The 18733-nt window shown below is 36.9% G+C and overlaps 1 protein-coding gene across 3 annotated transcripts in view; it reads left to right on the top strand.

The window, feature by feature from the left end:
* LOC127628164 (delta-sarcoglycan-like) overlaps positions 1 to 18733 on the top strand; it is a 318609-nt gene that overhangs the window by 281200 nt on the left and 18676 nt on the right. For all 3 annotated transcript variants that reach the window (XM_052104887.1, XM_052104886.1, XM_052104889.1), the window contains exon 6: positions 17103 to 17175. In XM_052104887.1, coding sequence (XP_051960847.1) covers positions 17103 to 17175 — 73 coding nt within the window. The remainder of the gene's footprint in view (positions 1 to 17102; positions 17176 to 18733) is intronic.

Raw genomic sequence — 18733 nt, forward strand, 5'->3', positions numbered from 1 at the left:
ATGGTTGACTGGTCTGTCCTTTGCAAAGTTTATTTACAATCCTTTGTGTGGAGGATTCTTTCAACTCCCACTCAAAATAGAGCATGCTTAATCATGAATTTTATATCTTGAAAACTGTTCAAGAGACATGATGTTTGTTTTCATCAACATTCTCCATGTAAACAAGCAAGCATTTACATATTAAATGTGACATGCTTTCATGAATATTACATGTGTAAGTAACAAAACATGAAAATCCCTGGTTACAAATCAAACTGGATAATTCATTGGTTATACAACATGGATAATACATTACATAATATGAGAAACCTGATTGTCGGCTTATAATATCAAGTTATGCCTTGAATCGTTACCACACAAGATTAAAGATAATAATCATCGATTTGTTAGTTAGAATTGATAACAAATCTCTACACATATTTTGAAAGGTACATCAGGCTATAATAATTAATTTGACAGTTATATAAGTGATCACAGCTCATATTGTCATTTTCAAAATTATCTAGCAAGGTTAGGTATGGTGTATATTTTATAGGGTTAAATCACAAGTACTGGTACTTTGTGTGAAGTGTTCATTCATTCCCTTTTAGCTGCTGTTTGTGGAATAATGAGGATCTAATGAGGATCTCACAAGGAAACCTTTCAAAGAAAACCTGCTTTAGTTCTCTGTGGAAGTTCAGAAGCTCATGCTGAGGGTTTAAGTTTGTGTAACGAAGAAAGATCTTCTTTATTTAGGCGCCATGGATTTGTTTTTATGATACTCTAATGGCTCGGTGGGGGATCACTCTGATCTGTGGCATGTGGTGTTGTGTTCATTTAATGGCTTGGTTCATTGATAATACTACACAGTCAGTCCCAAAGTAATGGCATGTAATGCCAAGGTAAGCTTCAGTGGCAAAACTTGTCCATATATCACTAGTTAAAGCCATTTTGCTGTTGGTGGTGTTTATAGCACTTTTAATATTTTGGAATGCCTCTTGGTACTTCCTCTCCATCAATTTTGTTAAGTGGGTTCTTGATGGAAGAATGTATCCTGGGTTGAGTATGCTGACCATTTTTTTTTAATCCTTAATCTTCTACCATTGACATTGGCCGCATTTCAGTTACCAACATATTCAGGATGGCATCTGTTGCAATGGCTGCTTGTTGAGGAGTGCATTGGGGAATTCTCCTCTGAACAAATTCACTCATGGTGAATAAATCAATTTATGTGTAAATCAATATTTGTATTGTTTAATGATAATTGCTGATGGCAAGTTGACAACCATGATTAATATAAAAAATAAAAATAATATATAATTAATACAACATATTATGTTTTAACATAATTTTTGAAAAAAGAATTACACAGACATGTTGTTCAGATGTGAAGATATAAACCAAAAACATCTAAAATAATTAATTTAATTTTGAATAATAATTAAAGGATATATAGATAAATTAAATATAGAAAGACTAAAAACAAGCATGTGAACGTAGATGAGCCACAGTAGATTGTGATTGAAAAACAGATAAAACTTAAATTGTAGTAGACAAATGCTATAAAGAGAGAATGGAACGGAGAAACGCAGCAAGCTAAAAGTGTTGATTAAAAGGACAGGAACAAATATCCATTAGAGCACAAGTGCATAAACCAGGGGTCGGCAACCTTTTTGACATGGAGTGCCATTTTTTTTTTCTTGTCAATGGCTGTTTCCAAATATCCAAAGTTTGAGACCACTTGTGAAAATATTTCTATTTTGCATTTTTCAATTTCAATATCTCATTTTTTTATTACAGCTGAGATTATCAGCATAACAGTTTGAGTGAAAAATGTGTGCAAAACCTGCATGTGAAAAACCTTGCATGTGAATTTTCACTGAGCATCTTGTGAAAGTCCTTTTGCACAAAATTACAAAACACAGTTAATGTCACAAATTTGCTTATTTGATTACTAATCACGAGATTGTGTGAAATATGAAATATTTCTTGTATTATGTCATACATTTTTGCATACACAAGTCATAGAGAGGGGTAATCACTTGCATGCAAGCAACAGCGAGAGAGGAGCAGGCTATTTTATTTATATTAAGTTTTGTCACCTGACCTGCATTCCAATCTACAGCTTGATGTAATCCTTCCTCATGATCATGCAGTGTGTTTTCATCAGCTGAATGGGAGTGTGACGGTGCTGCACGTGCAAGCCGATCAAATATTTAACACTTTTCAATGAATCACACCTGCAAAATACAAAAACTTTATACCTTGTTTAATTTATATTTCGAATAGACTTTTGAACCCACAATGTGGGCTTATGTTTTCTCTTTTAATCATTGAATGTAATTTTGAGTGTGACCGTGGTTTAAGGAGGGTGCACCTGTATGCTGGGTTGGGAAACTCAAGGATTAATAGTGGTGTTTTCCTTATTACATCAGGTGTTGTCCTGAAAGCAAAAATAAATCAATTAAACAGGGAATGTAGGCTGTCATCCACACAGCCTGACCAAAGCAAAGCGGGCGCGTTTACTCGCGTGATTAACAGAAAGTGAGGCACTGCCAGCTCGTGATGCGTGAATGGCTTGCACACGCTGCATGAGTCTGTTGGGTATACTGCTGTCTCGTCACATTTGAACTTTTTGTTTAGTCTCCCATTCAGCTCATGAAAACATGCTGCGTGATCATGAGGAATGATTACATCAAGATGTAGATTGGAATGCAGGTGCGGAATTTATATTAATAAAATAGTCTACTCCTCTCTCGCTGTTGCTGGCTTGCCAGTGATTACCCCACAGTGTGCCAATGCTGGCACGCATGCCATAGGTTGCGACCACTGGCATAAGCATTCGCTGAAATCCACTACAGTGACAAAAAATAAATACAAAAATATTTTACTATTGCTGTTATTAACTCCCTTTAGATTTAGTGCATCACTTTGCTCACACCATTTTATTTCTGTGTTAGCGCTATTTTAATCCATCCCTATTTGCGTGCAAACTCGAAGTTAGTAAATAAAGCTTTTTACACAATAGCACTGAATTACACTAGACTATACCATTTTCACATCTTCATATAATGAGGATGTACAACATTTTTGCTTACCGTGCTGATGTTTCACCTTCATCCATGACACCAACATGTTTTCTTTTCATGTGCTCGTGCATCACTGTGGTACTTCCGTGCCACACAAGCTCAGCTTTGCATAACTTGCAGGTTACCATCTCCATGGCATCTCTCATTATCGCATCGTCTCAGGTATGAAAAGGCTTTTCGGAAAAGCGCCCCTGCACACTGTCTGACTGGCAGGTGGCATGTATGTGTAATTGGTGATTCTTTCTGTGTGCTGAAAGATTGCTCAGGATAATGCAGAAACGTGCCTGTGAAGGCCAAATACACTTAAAAAATGGTGAGGTATTAATAGAAACACATTCAGTTATTGTAACATCTGAACAGGCTCTCGTCCACCAGAGTGAGCCCTCACCTGAATATTGAACTTTTTTCACTTCCTGTTTCTGCCACATCAGTTCCTGTTTGAATATTCACTGTGTATATAAGCCATGTGCTCATAGTTTATCTTTGCGAAGTATTGCCAGTTGTCTGCCTTACCAAGCATTTGTTTCTCTGCCTTTTGACTATTGTTATAACCATTGCGTACGTTTACTGGATTTACCTCTCTGGATTACTGTTTTGGATATGTTTGCCTGTGGACCGATTTTTCAGTGTTTTGACCCAAGCCTGTGACCTGATTACATTTAAGGAATACTGTTTGAATTGTTTGTTCAACCTTCCAATAAATATCCGCAAATGGAATCCGCTCAGCCAACGTCATCCTTACAGTTATGTGTAAAGTAAACACTGGGACAAAAAATAATAGACCTGCCCCTCTCGATTAATAACAAGAATGCAAGAAAACCACTCATTGCTTTTGGTTGGATAGCTTTAGTAGGTTTAAAATGTATTACTGTATTATAATAATACAATGAAGAACTGTAATCTACTGTATGCAGTTATTTCATTAGTCCTACTTTTTCCATTTCTGAATGTTAACTTGAATACTTGATACTGCTGTTAAACTTGTTACTGTGTTCTTATTCTATTACTGACTGTTTCCTTGTCTTGAATAGCTGCTTGAGAACTTGAAACAATGTTTTCCTAATTAAAAAATAAGTATTAGTTTTGGTATTGAGAATCATTACATTTCAATTTGGCATTGGTACCGACTACTTACATTTTGATATTGTGACAAAACTGCCTAAAATTTACAGTATATTTAAATTGTTCAAGGTAGGTCTTACTATACTAGCGTTATGACAAAGTACTGTATATCTAATGCCATATAAGTGTGAGAACCCATGAGCAATGGATCTGTCAATAAGTTGTAGCAATAATAATATTACTACTTTAATACTTGTAAATATGCTTTTGGGGGGGGCTCAAAAAATCACTCTTGCCTATGTCACAATAAGAAGTAAATTTAGCCCTGGTTAATGTGGTACAGCACTTAGCATTTCCTGTAATTACATCAACTAACTGAATCTATAGACAAATTCAATTCACTCTTTCCCTACGGGCAGCAATCGCTATACATTTGTGGGGCAATGGAGATTAATTGTGTGAGAAATGTGGTACAGGAGATTTCTTACAGAGGAAATATGGGCCCCACATTTCACAGTTTTATCATGGCTGAATGGGGAATTTGCTGTGCTGAGTGACCATTGGAATTCTGTCAGATGACCACAGTAAGTGGATGATAAACAGCCTATAAAAGAAGGTAAATTATGGGTAAGCCTTTGCTGTACCAACACACATCACCTCAGAGACAAGCTAAATCATTCAGCTTGTCTCTGGTCTCCCTGTTAGATTAGATTTTCACACTTAGCATAGTATATTGGTGCTGTGTCTCACTTGTTATGTCTTGTAACCTGAAAGCCAGTTATTCTTGCATTTTTTGATACTTTAAATTGGCTTCTGAACTTAAATAGTATGTGAATTATTATTATTGTAAATTAAAGAACATTATTGGTTGAAACTATTGGCTTTCTTTATAATTAGGCTTAATATTCTCTGAGATATACAATGTAAATAAATGCATGCCTACATGTTAGCATGTGTCAGGTCAAGTTAAACTTAAAGTTGGTTTACACTCACTGAGCACTATGGTCCTAATAACATTTCAGACATGGTCTTCTTGCAGCCCATTCGCCTCAAGGTTCTACGTGTTATTCATTCTGAGATGCTATTCTGCTCATTACAATTGTACAGAGTGGTTATCTGAGTTACAGTAGCCTTTCTGTCAGCTTGAACCGGTTTGGAAATTCTCCGTTGACCTCTCTCATCAACAAGACGTTTCCATCCGCAGAACTGCCGCTCACTGGATGTTTATTTTTGTTTTATTTTTTGCCACCATCCTGAGTAAACTCTAGAGACTGTTGTGCGTGAATATCCCAGGAGATCAGCAGATACAGAAATACTCAAACCAGCCCTTCTAGCACCAACAATCATGCCACGGTTGAAATAACTGAGATCAAATCTTTCCCCATTCTGATGATTGATGTGAGAATTTACTGAAGCTCATGACCCATATCTGCATGATTTTATGTACTGCACTACTGCCATATGATTGGCTGATCAGATAATCACATGAAAAAGTAGATGCACAGGTGTTCCTAATAAAGTGCTCATTGAGTATATGTTTAAAGATTAAATGTGGAAATTTTGATCGTAGCTTAATTTGCAGAGATTATATGTTAACCAATTTGTAGGTTAATTTCCCAGAGAACAGCAACATTGACTGATATATTGGAAATATTTGTTTGTCCCACCAATAGAAGATGGGGGAGAGATCAGGCAACATTTTGAAAACAGTTTGAAATACACTTTTGTTTTGAAATGCACTTCTCTTTTCTCTGTATATTCTCTATTAAAGAAATCGAAGCATTGCTGATTGAAATTTCATAGCTAAGATACAGTACAATAATGATCTCTGTTCTGTGTTTTGTATTGGTAAACTTCACTGATTTTACTAAGAACACCCTCCATTTCTCTTACATAAACCAATATATACAGTATGAAGACAACCAGTCACATACACAGGCATCTCTAACCCCAAGGCTTGTTTTCTCTTTTGTCCAAATGCATGCAGTAACATAGTCCAGTGTGTCATGCTCACTGTAGCGATGACAAATGGCCCTATCGCAGACGATGATGTTATCTCACTTACTGAATATCTGTACTCTCATCCAATCCCATGTCAGTGAACACAGTATCCAGATGAGAGGACTGTACAGACTTTGCGGAAGTCAGCACCTGAGGACTTTATTTGGTGTTGGCACTTCTTCTATCAAACTATTCTGATGCACGTTTGTTGACTAACACTTCACACAATCTGACCTTTGGAGTGACCTCTGGTAATTAACTGCCAACATGATTACTTTTTTTGGAACTTCTAAAATACACACTGCAGCCCTCTCACCAGTGCTTGTCAGAGCCGTGGCCAAGTAGTAAGAACATGTGCTTAATATACATTGAGCCAGGTTCTCATATAAGAAGTTCCAATTTGGTAGTGACACAATATTGTGCCCACTCTATTGCCCATGATCTTCTTTAACCTGTACCTTTGCTACAATTAATATGCCCACAAAAGCCCATAAAACTAATTAAATAAAAAAATCCATTCCTATTATATCAGAAATATCTCACACAAAAACAGGTTTGCTATCGTATACTAAGGAAAACATGTCTATGTAAGCAAACCTTACATTTGTTTACTTATGTGCCTTGCTCAGAAAGATATGCCCCCTTTCCTAGTATGAGAGCCATTTTCCCAATAAGGCATCTACTGGGAATCCTGCTACAAGTTGGTCTGATTCTGTCTTTGTATAACATGCTATTGGCTGCAGACAGATAGTTGCAATTTCCCCTCATTTGGCCACCTACAGCGGTGTTCCTCTTACACAGTTTCCTGCATTACCATTAACGGATGGTGCATGTGTGTCTCCATAAATCAGCCATAACAAGCTGTTTTGCTCTGACTACACTCTGAATATTATACAGCCATACCTGAACTGCAGTTCTGCTTGTGATTTACTTACACTTCTGTCCAGTTCATCTCAGTTAGTGTAACTACACCTCTCTGTTGCATATATGATCATTAACTTTTTAAAACTTACACTGAAGCATGCAGTTTTAAACTTCAATACTTTATGCTATCTATCCGCCATGTAAGTTGCTAATATTTTTCATCAATATGGCACCATGTAAGGAACTCCAGACAAGCATGGCCATGTTGCAAATACTCCTGCCCTGTCTTTGTCATCACATACTGTACCTTTTCATCTCCGACTAGCGAGGTATTACATTTGCAAAGACGTTATAGTGAAAGAACACTGTTTTGGTGTCTGTCCTATAGATAAACAAATCTCGCTAGGGGAGCCAAATGGGGTAGGAATGGCACTGCCCTAAACTTAGTAGTAGTGAGTCATTCAAAAGCTGCATGCAGGTGTTGATCTTAAAAAAGACCTTCATTGCTGGCAAACGATAGAATGCATTCGCAAGTTTTGTTTCAATGGATTGTACACTCATTGAACATTTTATTAGGAACAATGTGGTCTTCTGCTGTGGTAGCCCATCCGTCCACATGACATGATTGATCAAAATTGTGAGGGAATGTGTTTACTACATGATATCAGAGTGCCAAGACCATTTGAAGCTCACTTTGTTGATGAACTAGAAACTGAAATTGGCACCCCCTGAGAGATGGCGCTCATGTCGCCTGATGGGTTGACCTTTTATTAGGAGTATATTAATGTAATTGCTACTCAAATTATTTATTTGAATAGTGTCTTGCACTTGCGTCACACGAAGGTGCACATATGTTCAACTGTAGTTACAGCTTTGGCCACTTTTGGTTTGGAAATTTGGAAAGTAGTGACGATTTTAGCAGATTCAACCTTGTGGCAGCGGGGGCGTGGTCAAGCGCCCGTCCGGGAGAGAGAAGCGGTAAGGGCGCTCACACCTGGGCCAAATTATGACTAACACCTGTCTCTAATTTCAGTAGAGTGAGGAGAGCGGTTAAAAAGCCAACAGCCGGAGAGCAGAGACAGAGGGAACAGAGCAAGCCAACTGAGTGCGCTTGTGTGTGTGTGTGTGTATATATAAAGTGGTTGTCAGACAGACGAATAAAAATTCCTTACCTTACGTTGTATCCTCCGTTTCTTGTCCTCCTTCCTGTGAGGGTGTCACAAACCTCTTGTCACTGGTTTCCCATGAGATAATCTGGCTATTTGTTTGTCACACAGATGTTGTTGCCTGTGTAGAACATTTCAAATCAGTAATATATGATGGTTAGGATGCTGCCTATGTAGCTATTAGGCAGCAAGGCAGCGAGTCGGCTAACCACGCTTTGTAACAGAGCAGTTGTCTTTCATTGGCCAAAATCCAAAGCATTTCACTGGTATTCATAACTAAACAAAGCATCTTTTCAGAGGGAGCACTTCTAAGCACACAGGTCAGAATCTGTTGTGCTTCCTTTGCCATATAACCCATTAAGTGAATCTTTATGAGTGCCCAGAGCACTTAAGCATTGACCCATAACTCTAGGATTGATCAGATGTGACTCTGAAGACAGGAGGGTTATTGGCAACAAAAAATAAACTATGATAAAACAATTTTAGTCTGGAATGACATGTGGAAATGAAACCAAAATTCCAATGACTTTATCGATTTTCTGTTTAAGAAGTTTTTTTTTTTTTCATGGGTGTCAGCAGTCAGGACCAGCTGCGGGTTTGTTTTGAAAAATTAGCCCATGATTATCTAGAGTTTGTGCAAGTCATCGAAAGCGCAGGTTTTAATGAGGTGGAGGGATGAAAAATGATATATCAATATCTCAACGGGTGGTTTATTGAGCTGATGTTGTTTGAGTTTACAACTAATTTGACTTCATACAGCCAGGGGATAATGTAATGCTAATAGAGCAACATGGGATGTTGTAATGTACTGTATAATGAACAGTTAATGTAAAAATACTCATGGGATTATTAATATTCTCCTCTCATCAAGTAGATACTTGTATATTATGTGTAAAGGTTTCATTAGACTTGTATAAAGAATATTTATACCATGCAACATATACAGTAATTGCAGTGATGGAAATATTCTAGTCAAGTTCTAATTTCTAAAGCCGTACTGAAATGTATAGTATCTTTACAGTATTCACAAACTCCCATTGTAGGTATGGTTTTCCTTTAGTGTTAGTGGCAATTTTACTATTACTGTTGTTATTTGTTGTACTTTCTATTTGGGATTTTAATAAACCCTTAAAATGTATCCCACACTATTTGTTCTACAGACATGTATGGTGCATCGTGGCATGCAAAGTCGTGCAGCATGTTGAACTTCTCTGGACAATTTCTGGACAATTTTCGCCTTGCGGACTATAAATGGGCTAGAAAATGCTGTAGACTTGCCTTGTGACTTGTGCCAGTGAGCAACCACTTAGCATTCACTCAGAAAATCCTAACAACTGCATAGCAACAAGCTTATAACCACACAAACATCTTAGCCACAGTATAGCAATGCCCTGGCCACCACCCACAACACACTAACCTTGTTTGTACAGGAACTTTTATAGTCTAGTTATTAAATGTTATTCACCCCCTTTTGTGGGTTAAAAAAAAACAAAGACACCAAAGATTTCTCAAAAGATGCTAATCCAAAACACCCAAATACAATTGTTAAAAACAATGATATTTTCTCTTTAGTTGTCCTTAGAAGCACATAACTAGCAAAAATCCAGCATATTTTGTAAGAAGGACTGAGTGAAACTGAAGAAAGTTGATAATTCCTCATGGTCGGCTCTAGCTAAGCAATTTTCAGGACAAGTGATTGATACTTGGTAGTTGTCTGCCATAAGTTAATTATCCCGTTGGTCTTAACAGAAGCCACACATGTCATATTCCATCAGTGGCTTTGCAAAGATGAAAATGTCTAGTCAAATTCAGCCTTTAGAGTGTCATTTGAAAGGATATATAAGCAATTCTGTATTTTCACCTAAGTGCCACTCCTGTATATCTGTCTGTCTGTCTTCTTGTCCTTTTATTTTTAATCTGCAGTCTAATTCCATTCTTTTACTCAAACTTCACTTTCCAAATGCAATGATTAACACCTTTGAACTACAGCAATTTTATTGCATAGCACTGAAGTATTTTTTGCATGGAGACAAGGCATCTAAAAGACTTCCACAGCTTTTTATTACTTCTTCCTCACTCAGGAGTATGTAAAATAATTAAATAAATAAATAGTCTATTGCCATGAAGTCAGTCAACCTTTTCAACCACTGGTGCAACAAAGCACTGGATCAAATAATTGTGCATAAACAGATATTTCAGTCAGGACCATCTCCATCAAATATACAGTACCTGTATACTTTCATTCATTGGTGGTGCTCTTATTCCTTTTTTTTTATCATTTTATGCCTCTGCTTTTGATATCCTCCCTTCTGGTCATTCATTTTCTTCTGTATTGTTAATATTTGATTAGTACAGGATAAGGTGTGTCTATAGAGATTCCAAAGATGGGTGCCTAAACTCACTGCACTTACACACTGACGTCGCACATACATTACACATCAGAAAATGTATAGCTATGCTGATTAATTATCAAAAATATTAAACATGAACATATGCTATAGCCTAACTGGGATTATTAGAAGAAATTGATTGGAATACCTGGAATACCAACCTAAATATAACACAACTGGTTACATTAGTGATCCTGTTATCCCATATAACACTCTTGAATTAAAAATATGGACAATCCGTTCACATTTTTAAAAAAAAAAATTTTATGAACCTTTCAAAACATTTTCGAAATGAGAGGCTGCAGTGTCCGAACAAATCTTCCCTTTCACTTTGTACAAATAACACATTTGCATGCTTGTGTTGTGTATTCATTTTCCTAATCAAAAGAAAACATGCTGGGTTGTTTCTCGTTTACATGGGTAAAAAAAAACACTTAATTGCATTAAATGATTTAGAAAAACATGCATCCATTCATACGCAACAGCCAGCATTATCTTTGTGAATTGTGTCTTTTTTTCTGGTATTTTCTTACATGACCAACATCTTCAGACACACGGAGAACTTGAGAAACAATGATAATTAAAGCCAAGGGCTCACAGTCAGTTCTGATTCACAACATTTTAATCTTAACCTGGAATTATTTCATCTGTAAAAAAAACTCTTGAAATCTTTATATGAGTGCGGCCACGCAGGAATACGCAAGTCCAGAAAAACATGTTTTCTTTCCTGAGATGTAAATACATGCATTTTGACAGGATAAAAAGTATATTTACAGTCAAATTTCAGCACTTTCAAAATCTGTTTAAAAAAGATTAACTAAAAAAAATTAACTATTTAATTTAGCACTAGTTGATTTTACTTTGATATTTCAAATAATTTATAGCATACATTACAAAGACTGGATGCCCTTGCACATTATTTGAAGAATTGGATAAGATGTGAAATATTCAATATGTAAAGTAATTATTGTCATATTAATCAATTATCAAAACAGTCATTAGTTGCAGCCCTAAACTTCCTACATAACATAAATGTTGCCAAATATAATTGGATGGGTCTGTGAAGGCCTGTTTATTTTTTATTTATTTTTTTCTCTCTCTCTATGTGTGTGACTTCATGGGAAGTAGACAGTGAATGCTTCTCTGTAAACCGAATGTTTACATTTTGTATGTAAGATTACATTTGTTTTTTGAGCCCTGAAAGGGAATCCACAGGCAGCCATTGATCTTTTTATAATCTAGTTGCCATTCATAATGCCTATCTGCACGGCATCTTGAAGTGTTGTCCTCTTAAGTTGCCAAAACAATATACATTATTGCCAGAGAAATGTATATATTTAGCCCTGAAGAGGAGTATTTTCACATATAGAAAGAACATTTTTTTTTTAATTCTTGGCAAAGTTTCAAGGCCTTCAGGCATGGACGCTTTGTAGCTGTGACTTGGTGGAAGTTGTGACCTTGATGAAATCTGCCATGCACCCACCCTGCAGCTAGTCTCCATGAACAAGCCCCTCCAACATCCCACAGGAGAGATCTTTATGTGATCTAATTTGTAGCCTGTCCTGTTTCCTCTTTTACCCAAAAGGCAGATGTTATCAACTCCAGGCACCAGTGGCGGCTGCTGGTCTTTCAAAGAGGGGAAGCTCATTTTTGGCCTACATTATAAACTTATTTACCCTATTTTTTGCACTAAATCAATCTTAGGTGTTGATCTGCCCTGCTGTTTAATTCTAATTTTTTCCTCGTAAGGAAGACTTTCAGATGGCTTCGCCAAAATCAGGTCGACAATATTAGCACCGTCTGCCATCGTGCGCAGTTTCACCCGTACGACGCTAGCCTAGCCTACTGTATGAATGAATGAATGAACGAATGAACGAACGAACGAACGCTCTAAAACAAAATATATTAAACTTGGTAAAACTGAAACAAGGAATGTGATGTATAATTGTGTGAAATGTATTATGCAAATTGACTAGCAATTTCAGCCAAACAAATATAAAGAAATAGGTTGCAGCAGTTTGTCTTTCGACTACACTTGAGAAATCCGCGATGGGACTGAGCTGCGAAATAGCTTCAGTGACTTCTTATAGTACAGATTCGCTGTCAATCAAAAGGAGATGCAGTCTTTCGACAGATCCTCCAATCATCACGCTGAAGCCCGGAGTCCGGGCCAGCCCACTCCTCATTCACCCCCAGAGACGCTGAGCGTCCGTGGGCAGGACATAATCGCAGCATTTATCCAATGACCGTCTATTTTCGAGCACTGAAAAAACTGTTCAGAACAGCCCCATTGAAGTCAATGGACGCTCGGCTTCAACAGGGAAATGCACTGACGCTACGGGAATGTATGAGAAGTAAATCGAGTCAGCCGACCTGCTATATGTAATGTAGCTGATTCTGAACGAACTCGTCTTCGAGATGAACGTGTTCTAACGCATTTTTAGTCAATAAATTGTTTACACAATAGTACATATTTGACCATTATTTTTTTGACATTATAGGGGAAGCTGAGCTTCCCTTGCAGTCTTAAAGAAATCCCCACTGCCAGGCACATAGGCATGTTAAAGTATATGTTTATTTTTGAAGATATAGTCTTTTTGGCACACTTCATTTACGTTCAATTCTGCTAGATTTGTCATTATTAGGTGGGTCATTCTTGTTATACAGTACATTCGCATGTCCCGCTCTGTCTTAATGTTGAATAAAATCTAAAAAATAATAAGAAGAATTATAATAAATAAATATATACATAAACACATTTTTAAAGATGTAAATGTAGGTCATTTTTCTTTTATTACAATTAAGTGAACATACTGTGAATAGTGCGGTTGAAAAATTATAATTTCAATCCTCCTGATTTAAGTGGATATTGCCTTTTTTGCAATGCCCCATGTCCTCAGTTTCACTTATCATTCTGTTAGTCTTTTTAATATCCATTTAACTAAACAGCAGCAAAAATATCATTAAATATTAGCAATGGATTTGTGAATTATGTGAGGTTTTATGTTATTATTTTCTTTCTCTTACCCAACATGATTACAAAGGAAATCAACATGTTACTTCCGAAAGTTCATGTACCCAAACATTAGGATTGCCAATTGTCCCGTCAACTGCAGGTATAATAACCCTATTGATTTAGTGCATGTATTCGGAGGTTGTGTTGATTAAGAGCCTCTTCTGAAGATAATTCAGCCATGAGTGTAATTGTATGTGGGTTACTGGACAGATACTCTGATGTTTGCCCATTTGTGTACACAAATACAGTATAATGTATATATGTGGATGAGCATGAAGGAACTCATTCAAGCAGCTGATTTAAAGCTCCTACAAATCATTTGTGTGTCCCACAATCTGTACTCAGTCGCCTGCGGTGAACCGTGCTAAGCTGTGGACAGCCTGCTTATTGGAATAGAACACCAGTGGTGAGCAGTACCGCTTTGCAACCTCTTTAGTCCCACCTTGAGTTTTGGAACAAATACATCCTCAGCTCCATGCTTGTCTCACAACCAACATGTGGCCAACAGATCTTACACCACCCAGGACAACTATTAAGCCAATTGATACCACCCAGGACAACTATTAAGCCAATTGATATCACTCCCACCTGAGGCCTTGTAGCCCCCTTTTAGGAAGCATTTAACCCTCTTAGGAGTCACTGAAATTTGATATCATCTCTGCAGGAAACATCGTTTGAATGCTCCAAAACACCCAAACCATGCTGGGCTGTTGGTATCCTTTTTGTTTCAAAGATATTTTTGTCTTAGTGCAAGTCAGGTCCTCTTGTGGTATAGTTAAAGAAGAACTCTTCCTGCTGTATGGATACTCCACTTGCATTGAGCTTAAGGAAGCTGCCTTCCTACCTCTTTGCCCAGTTAGCCAATGACTTGAAAGGCAGTATTTTTGTATGATGATACTTCCTAAGACAACTGGTTTCAGACAGCCTTCCAAAGAACCATTACGTTATGTTTTGTGGTCTAGAACAAATTCAAGTTAAGAAAAAATCAAGTAAATATCTAGGGGATACAATATTTAAAGCAGAATTCAATCATCATTTACAGTGAGTATCTTTTTTTATCTATGCGTAACACAAAATATGTTTAAATGAAAATTGCGGCTCTCAGCTCAATGGCAGGGGGTAGTGCCCAAAAGAATCACACAAGTTGTCCATGTGCCTTGTGCGTCACATTCAAAGACATCAAATATGTTTTGGTGAGAATTTATTTTAATTTAAGCCAAAATCTTGATGTTTAGTTGCCCATTCATGAGTGTTATGAGAGAAGCTCATTCACTGTGACGTGTTCACGCGAAAATCTGTGCTGTTTAGTATAAAGCACTTTATTTTGCAGTGTCTTTGTTACACATATTATGCCTACATTGTACTGAAATTAATTACTATAGCAATAACTAACAATAATAAAGTGTATTTACATGCAACTGCACAAAACAGTCATGTACATGTAGTTAAATAATATAACTTCATACTTTTGATTAACAAAACAATAACACAGACATTATAAATTAAAGTGTGACCATTTAGGGCTAAATAAAACATTCAAAAAAATTTGAGATGTCAGAATTCATGTTTAATGCGTTCATTTTTCTTAATCACGATTAATGCATTTACAGCATAAACCAGCATAAACACTTGTTAGAAGGGCAGAACCTTTGTAATGTGTCCACCCGGACTCATTACACTGATGCACACTTCACAACACACACACAGCAGCGCTTCCGTGTCAGAGATGATGAGGAAAGGAGCTTTTTAAACAAGCCCAGATTTGACTTGTGATAGAAATCAAGTATGTTTTTGCCTATGTAAGGCATATTTTAATTACCACAGATGCAGGTAAAGTCTTAACTATCACTAAAACTCAGAATGAGACATTTTGTCTGCAAGCGCTTTTCATGTGGAGTTCAATGCGATGCTTGACGCTGGTGTTGCCATCCTGACGCAAATCATGAATGCAGCTGTTATAAAGTGGATAGCCACAGACTGCCGGCTGATTAATATTGTGAAGGATGAGAGTTTAAGAGATTTACTGCCCATTGTAATGAATATGCATCCTGTGGGGAAACTAGTTCACTGAATTAGTCAAACTCCCACTTAGACTTTGAGGAAAAGTTTCATGTTTCTTGAATTGGTGATATTTTAGTGCATTTCTATCTTTATACTGTAGAAGTCCTTGTTTGTAAAATGTTAATAAAGCATTATATTGTTACATATGTTTTGTTTTCTTTCCTAAGATGGAAATAAATGCATTTTGACAGGAATCGAAATATACAGTCTATAGTGTCAAATTTCAGCACTTTCAAAATCTGCAATTATTCATGATTATCTACAAAACATTATGCAATTAATCACAATTTAAAAATGTAATTGACTGACAGCACTACTAAAAATGCAATATGCACTGCCATTGTATTAACAAGACAGACCGCAATGTTCATTAAAACATTTCCTTTTGTGTTCTGCATAAGAAAGAAAGTCATATGTGTTTGGAATGACATGATAGCAAGCAAATTATGACAAATTATTAACATATATATAAAAAATAATAATAATAATAATATATATATATATATATATATATATATATATATATATATATATATATATATATATATTATTATTTTTTATTTTTTTACATTTTTAAGTAAACTATTGATATAATTCTCAGTACAAAAGTCAGAAGTTAGGGAAACAAAGAAACAAATGGACATTTATGAACCAATGTACTGCTTTCAAACACTTATTCAGACAAACCACTGAACTGCACGAACAAGACTGTGGTATATCATAGGCAGCAAAGTATGTTGAAGGTATCTTAGTAGGCAGGATGTTATGCAAATATCAGACTTGTACATGCCTTCATGTCTTCCTAACTGCAAATAAAGCCAGCAAACACATACAGAAATCTGGGATTTGGCTATATATTATTCTAATCAAAACCGAAATAAGTCACATGCTGTTACATTTATGCAGCTTATATTTTAAAATACTACACAAATGGAGGTTTTCATATATGTAACATACAGTATACTTTATTTTCACAAATATAGTGGAATTTAAATATGTACATAGGTGCTCAAATATATGATTTATATTTATTTTCGGATGCAACCCAGGTCAAAGAGCATTCTAATATACTAATCACATCATACTAATGATGTGATGAGATGAATAGGTGTGTTAGATTAGGGAGACATCCAAAATGTGTAATGTAGTCCTGGACCAGGATTGGGAAAACACTGGTCTAAATGACTTCATTGCAATTCAGTTTCAATTATCACTGTGTATTCCAACAAGCTGCACCACAACACTCACTCAAGATTATTGGTTTGATCTGATGCTGCAATCCATGCCACATTTAGAAAAGCCTAGTGAAAAGGTTTTTATGACTCGACTTTAGGCAATGTCTGAAGGGACAGAGCCAGACCATGTGGATCAATACTTTAACCTCAGAGATTATGTCCATTGATTTTAGCATGTGGACCGCAGCTTCCTACGGAGCATGGCTGATGCCAGTCTCTGGTTTGCTTTGTGCTTGCAGGAGCGGAGGGAGCCGTGTTCAGTAACTCCGTGGAGACACCACATGTGAGGTCCGAGCCCTTTAAAGAGTTGCGGTAAGATTATTGACTATTTAACTAAAAAAAGACTGAATGCCCTGCTGCAAACATCATCTTAAACCAGCCTAAGGTGATTTAAGCTGGTTTAAGGTGGTCTTTAGCAGGTCTAGCTGGTCTACCAGCCTAGGCAAGCTGGTGCTCATCTAGTTTAGCTGGTAGGCCTGCTGGTTTCTCAGCCTGATCTGAGCCTTAGCAGAAAAGTGTCCCAAAACCTCTTAAAACCAGCCAACAGACCATCCTGACATCAAACAATCTTGGACAATTTCAAATGTTCTATGTAAAAACTTTGTATTTTTGTTGTATTGTTATGCTCTGTGTTCACTGTGTTTGTGCGTGAATTTCAAGCAATGCCTGCTGGGGGGAAAAAAACAGCATAAGCTAGTTTGCTGGTCTTCAGCTGGTTTAGCTGATCTCTCAGCTTGACCAGCTGACAAGTGCCTAAAACCCTTTTAGAATAAGCAGAGCAGACCAGCCTGACCAGACTTAAGACTAGCTTAGATCATAAAACCATCTTAGGCTGGTTTAAGATGTCTTCTCTGCAGTTATAGCCATGATGTGGATAAGTATCATAATGTTCTAAATGATGTACTATTTTTAGAGCAAAACATTTTAGTTTTTCTGATTGCTTTGAAATATGCTGTTTATAGATCTGCATCTGCTAGTATTATCACCAAGTCATTAACAGCAACCACTTCACTAAAGTACAGCTGCAGTAGACATCACATTCAGCGGCATGCTAGCAAGCTGCATAGCGAGATGATTGCATGTCGATTACAATTTCCCACAGCGTAATGATCAAAGATTGCTTAAAAAAAGATTCCTTTCACACAAGCACTACATGCGCCTCTGTATAAGGTATAAAGGGGGGAAAGGATGACATTTGTGCAAATTCCACTTATCCCTAAATGTAGTTTTTTTAGCATATGCGTCTGGCTGACAGGAGATTATAGAGCACCTCTGTAAGCTGTTTCCGACAGCAGAGGGGAAGGGTGGGTGCGATTTGGATTACTTCCTTTTAAATGCATCACTAACACTTGTAATGACACTTACAAGACTCCAGCGTAATGTACAGAACAAGGAAACAACCAAGCAGAAAGAGGAAATTTGAAACACGTCATATTCACTTGAAGAAATATTCAAATGGATGCCTTTTATAGATAGTTGTGTGTCAAAGAGGGGCTTTTTCAGTGTAGTCAGCTTTGTTGATTATAATAGATGCGATTTCATTTTAACATGTCGCATCATCCAATGAAGGCATTGTACAGTATATTTGCAGGTCATTTATGGATGCCAAGCTATGCCGCATCTGGCTTTTTTCAAATGCTTCAAACATGGCTAATCAGTTTTTGTAATTTTATATTTTTGTTTTCTTCCATCAAGTGGGGCGGCACGGTTGCTCAGTGGTTAGCACAGCAAGTAGGTCCTGGGTTCGTGTCCCGGCTCAACTGGGCCTTTCTGTGTGGAGTTTGCATGTTCTCGCCATGTTTGCGTGGGTTTTGTCCGGGTGCTCCGGTTTCCCCCACAAGTCCAAAAACATGCAGGTTAAGTGAATTAG

Source organism: Xyrauchen texanus, chromosome 34 (genome assembly GCF_025860055.1).
Source record: "Xyrauchen texanus isolate HMW12.3.18 chromosome 34, RBS_HiC_50CHRs, whole genome shotgun sequence".
In the NCBI taxonomy this organism is placed as follows: domain Eukaryota; kingdom Metazoa; phylum Chordata; class Actinopteri; order Cypriniformes; family Catostomidae; genus Xyrauchen; species Xyrauchen texanus.